Raw genomic sequence first — 6000 nt, forward strand, 5'->3', positions numbered from 1 at the left:
TATGAAGGGAAAGGAAGAGAGCGGGGACAGGAGAATTTCTGCGCTTACGTATCGATGTGGAGTAAATTTTATGATTAACCCTTCGCGCCACAGGTCGAGCGACTTAAAGACATGTGGCGGGAGCAGCCAGGAAGAGACATAAGGGGGGGCGGGGTTTATTTTTTAATGGTTTATTAACCCCTTAACGACCTAGCCCTTTTTTGTTTTTGCATTTCCATTTTTCACTCACCGACGTTTTCAATGCTTCCGTTTTTAGGACTGCGCGACCGTTTGATCACTTTTTATTGAATCTTTTATATATTTTTAAAAATGGCAAAAAAAAAAAGTGCCATTTTCGACTTTGGGCGCTATTTTCCGTTACGGAGTTAAACGCCGTGAAAAACCATTATTATATTTTGATAGATTTTTGGACGCGGCGATACTGAATGCGTTTAGGATTTTTACAGTTTATCTATATTTATATGACTTCTAGGGAAAAGGGGGGTGATTTGAATTTTAGGGGTTTTTTTTATATAATTTTATAAATTTTTTTTTGTACTATTTTTCAGACCCCCTAGGGTACTTTTACCCTAGGTTGTCTGATTGATCCTACCATATACTGCCATACTACAGTATTTTCCTCCTCATTAGGTTAAATCCAGACAGTCTTCAGAAAACCCGAGAGATGCTAGCACCGATCGCTAGAGTTATCGGTAAGTGTTTGCTGCAATATGCAGCAAATAATTACCGGCTACGGAGAGGGCTCAGCCCATGAGCCCTCTCCAAGCACCCGCAGCTGACGTGTGACATACTATTACGGCGCGCGTTGGGAAGGGGTTAAAGGGGTAAATCTATCAGCGCACATTTAAAGGGGTTCTTCAGGAATTGAAGAAATCTGCACAGGGTCAAACGAATAACTGCTTTGGCTTCTGATCCCCTTATCCATGCTTTGGCACCTGCGCCCGATAGGAAGTTCTGGTGGGACACACCGGCCAATGAGTGGCCTCCCCGGATCATGGACTGTGGAGGAAGTGACTTCCGTGGAAGCCACTGAATGGGGAACATGAATCGTAGTTTTTTGGCGGCCCCTTTTTCTAGTTTGAATACAGACGGAATAAGCATTTACTTGTGGGTCCTTACACCTTTTGTGGTGTCCAAAACGGGGATTGTCCAGTCTGCCGAGACGTGTCATTTCTAAAATCAACTTTTATAATTATTCTAAGAGATGACCTGATGGGTGTTACCAGAGCCAATCCATGTTGTAGGCTCCCAGGCTGTTACACTGTGCAGGAAGTGCTGAGGCAGCAGGGGGGGGTTATTAAATATTATTTCAGCATTACTTCTGTCACTCATATGTTTTTAAATCTTATGCCTTATAGCAACTAGAACCATGCTTAAAGGGAACCTGTCACAAGGAATATCATTTTTAGCTGTTGACAGGTTGCAATAGCCTCTGCTCTGCTCATTTTAAAAATGTCTGCCATTCTGAATCATTTCAGTACTTTATAAAACCTTATTTCACATCATCTGGCTCCCTGCCAGCAGCACGTGGCGAGTTCCTGGGGATGGGGCAACTTTAAAGGGAACCTGTCACCACATTTGCAAAAATACAGCTAGTGACAGGTTCCCATAGAGCCCTGATTAGACAGTCTTCTTTTAACTGAAAATTGTTTCCCTCTTAAATCAACTTTATGTTACATTACCAGGCATCAGAGGGGGCGTGGCCTCAGTCAGCCCCTCCCATCTGCTCCTTCCCATGTAGGCCCTTCCTTCCTGGCTTCTATAGTCTCTTTGTTGTAAGCTGCTCCTGGCTTCCATAGTGTAGTGCCTTTCACGTCATGTGACCAGGTGATGTCATCTAAGCTCCTCTTACATCTGCAATATCTACCCCATGTATGTATCTGATCACATGAAATAACAGCAGCCTCCATGGAGGGTGGGGAGGAGAGGTCCATCTCATAGGTGTGATCTATATACTACACTTCTATATTACCGAGCAGACCCCAGTGTCCACACACCAGAATAAACCTACCTTTACGAATGTGACTTCAGGCTGGACCTTGGCAAGTTCGGCCATAACCTCGTTCATCTGAGCGCACTGCGGGGCCCATGGTGCCCAAAAATGAACCACGAGTAAAGACCTGAAGACAGAGATGGTGGTGAGAAATACAAATCCTCCTACAACTTACAAGGGAATAAAAATGCATCGAAATTCCTTCACTAGGCTTCAAATTCACATTTCCTTTATTTTGGGGTAAGGGATTTTTGTAGGTTTTGTTATGTTTTAATAAACTTTAAAGGGATAATCCTATATTCTTCATTGGTGGCAGCAGAGATTAGGGGTCACCCTTTGACATCTGCTTATTGCACATGCACCCTTACCCGAGCCCTGACCAGCACCGACACGTGATGAGACAACAACGTGGTCACCTGACCAAGTCACAAGCCGTATACAGCAAGCTCCAAGGGCACATGACACAGCGGGCAGCAGGATGTGCAGTGTAGCAGAGCTGTGTATGTCATATACATCTTACAGAACCGCCACAATTCCAGCTCATCACTGCCTGAAAGTGAAGCTACACAGTGCACACCTGGGGTCATATATACGGGGTCACGGCGCACACCTCGGGTCGTATATACGGGGTCGCGGCGCACACCTAGGGTCATATATACGGGGTGGCGGCGCACACCTCGGGGCGCATATACGGGGTCACGGCGCACACCTCGGGGCGCATAAACGGGGTGGCCGTGCACACCTAGGGTCATATATACGGGGTTGCGGCGCACACCTAGGGTCATATATACGGGGTTGCGGCGCACACCTAGGGTCATATATACGTGGTGGCCGCGCACACCTAGGGTCATATATACGGGGTGGCCGTGCACACCTAGGGTCATATATACGGGGTGGCCGTGCACTACTAGGGTCATATATAAGGGGGCACGGCGCACACCTAGGGTCATATATACGGGGTCGCGGCGCACACCTAGGGTCATATATACGGGGGCACGGCGCACACCTAGGGTCATATATACGGGGTGGCCGTGCACACCTAGGGTCATATATACGGGGTGGCCGTGCACACCTAGGGTCATATATACGGGGTGGCCGTGCACACCTAGGGTCATATATAAGGGGGCACGGCGCACACCTAGGGTCATATATACGGGGTCGCGGCGCACACCTAGGGTCATATATACGGGGTGGCGGCGCACACCTAGGGTCATATATACGGGGTGGCGGCGCACACCTAGGGTCATATATACGGGGTGGCGGCGCACACCTAGGGTCATATATACGGGGTGGCGGCGCACACCTAGGGTCATATATAGGGGGTCGCGGCGCACACCTAGGGTCATATATAGGGGGTGGCCGTGCACACCTAGGGTCATATATACGGGGTGGCCGTGCACTACTAGGGTCATATATAAGGGGGCACGGCGCACACCTAGGGTCATATATACGGGGTCGCGGCGCACACCTCGGGTCATATATACGGGGTGGCGGCGCACACCTAGGGTCATATATACGGGGTCGCGGCGCACACCTAGGGTCATATATACGGGGTCGCCGCACACCTAGGGTCATATATACGGGGTTGCGGCGCACACCTAGGGTCGTATATACGGGGCCGCGGAGCACACCGAGGGTCGTATATACGGGGTCGCGGAGCACACCTAGGGTCGTATATACGGGGTCGCGGAGCACACCTAGGGTCATATATACGGGGTGGCGGCGCACACCTAGGGTCATATATACGGGGTGGCGGCGCACACCTAGGGTCATATATAGGGGGTCGCGGCGCACACCTAGGGTCATATATAGGGGGTGGCCGTGCACACCTAGGGTCATATATACGGGGTGGCCGTGCACTACTAGGGTCATATATAAGGGGGCACGGCGCACACCTAGGGTCATATATACGGGGTCGCGGCGCACACCTCGGGTCATATATACGGGGTGGCGGCGCACACCTAGGGTCATATATACGGGGTCGCGGCGCACACCTAGGGTCATATATACGGGGTCGCCGCACACCTAGGGTCATATATACGGGGTTGCGGCGCACACCTAGGGTCGTATATACGGGGCCGCGGAGCACACCGAGGGTCGTATATACGGGGTCGCGGAGCACACCTAGGGTCGTATATACGGGGTCGCGGAGCACACCTAGGGTCGTATATACGGGGTGGCGGGGCACACCTCGGGTCATATATACGGGGTCGCGAAGCACACCTAGGGTCGTATATACAGGGTGGCGGCGCACACCTCGGGTCATATATACGGGTTGGCGGCGCACACCTCGGGTCATATATACGGGTTGGCGGCGCACACCTCGGGTCATATATACGGGTTGGCGGCGCACACCTAGGGTCATATATACGGGATGGCCGTGCACTACTAGGGTCATATATGGGGTCACAGAACACATCTCGGGTCATATAAAGGTGGGTGCCCCCATATCACCCCCAGGCCTCTGTAGGCTGCAGCCCCGGTGTCAGTGACCGCTGCATTGCACAGAGCGGACAGGACTTCGCCCCCTCCTCACTAGCGCCCCCTGTAGCCGCACACGTACTTCTCACTCTTCTGTAGCAGCTCCTGGAAGTGACCCGCAGAACCGGCGTCCAGCACCGCCGCCATGATGCCGGGAAGTGCGGGCTGAGGAGCGCCGAGCTATCGATCTGCCGCTAGACGCGTCTGTGCTGCAGCTGCCGCCTGTATGACAGGCAGACGTGATCAGCCGAGCGCAGATCTGCTGATGGGAGGGAGGGAGCGGCTGCTGATAACATGGAGGGGGGAGGGAGCGGCTGCTGATAGGATGGAGGGGGGAGGGAGCGGCTGCTGATAGGATGGAGGGGGGAGGGAGCTGCCGCCTCAGGGATGTGAATAACGAAGGGAAACATGAAACCCCAATATTATACACTCGAATAGTTATTATATGTCCTAGAAAATAGGATCTCTGCCTTGTCCCTCTGTTATTCCTCCTGTCACCATTGTATCTGTCAGGGTGTAGGGAAGGACAGGAGTCAGTTCTCTTGGGGTCAGAATTGTCATTGTCAAGGGTTTTTCCTATTTTTAATGGAAATTATTGTAATTATCCCATTTCCACAATTTGGCTTTTGGTTGTGGAAAACGTGTCATCAATAATTCACTGGGGTTTTTATTTTTCAAACCTGTAAAACACTTTTAAAGGGACGTGTCAGGAGAGGAGTCTCAGTCTGTGAAATGGGACAATGCACGATTGGTTATTTACAGTTATCTGAAAGTGGACTTTAAGGAAATTTACCATCACAATCCATCCTGATAAACCAGAGACATTACTCACAGATCCAGGCTCCGGGACTGTGGGATCTTCTTATATGTGTTATCCATGGACTTCTTCCTTCTAAAATCAACTTTATCATTATGCTAATTAGCCAGAAGTGCTCTGGGAGGAGTTACCAGAGCTCCCACGTGCTGTGGCTTTAAAGCCTGTCACACTGTGAAGATGAAATTTACTCTGCTGCTGTGAGATTACATCAGGCAGGTGGAGGGGGAAGTGCTGGGGGAGACAGTGTAACAGCCTCTGACTGAGTTTAAGACCATTGTGGAAAGGCATAGGTCTGATCTGTGCCTGCGTTCTTACGTATTACTGTGGATGGTGTTTTAATTTATTGAAATAAAAAGTTTTTTACCGCAGCCCACGAGTGCCAGAGGGATTGTTTTACATGTACTGTTTGTGCCAAGCTTTAGATGGATCCGTGCAACTGAGATTACACAAGGTTTTGGGTGAGCTGTCATTCTTGTTTCAAGTTGTATTGTAACAACCTGTGAAGCTACAGCACGGAGGGGCCCTGGTAACACCCCCCAGAGGCCTTCTGACTCATTAGCATATGTTTAAAAGTTGATGTTAGAAGGTAGGAGGCCGATGATGACAAATATAAGGCCGGTTCCACATTTGCGAGTGTGATGCGATGAACTCACATCACACTCGCAACGCATGCTGCTTGGATTGCACGGCCTGAACGCTGCACACCGGG

The 6000-nt window shown here is 50.4% G+C and overlaps 1 protein-coding gene across 2 annotated transcripts in view; it reads right to left on the reverse strand.

Annotated features, from left to right (window-relative positions):
• The window catches only part of GLRX3 (glutaredoxin 3), a 28222-nt gene extending 23481 nt beyond the window's left edge, over positions 1-4741 (reverse strand). Inside the window, exons 1-2 of one of the 2 annotated variants that reach the window (XM_072129988.1) lie at positions 4557-4741; positions 2012-2120 (exon numbers count right to left, since the gene is read on the reverse strand). In XM_072129988.1, coding sequence (XP_071986089.1) covers positions 2012-2120; positions 4557-4621 — 174 coding nt within the window. In that variant the 5' untranslated portion in view covers positions 4622-4741. The remainder of the gene's footprint in view (positions 1-2011; positions 2121-4556) is intronic. The other variant, XM_072129987.1, reaches the window with a different exon arrangement.
• Positions 4742-6000: the final 1259 nt, after the last annotated feature.

Source organism: Engystomops pustulosus, chromosome 11 (genome assembly GCF_040894005.1).
Source record: "Engystomops pustulosus chromosome 11, aEngPut4.maternal, whole genome shotgun sequence".
NCBI classification, from domain to species: Eukaryota; Metazoa; Chordata; class Amphibia; order Anura; family Leptodactylidae; genus Engystomops; species Engystomops pustulosus.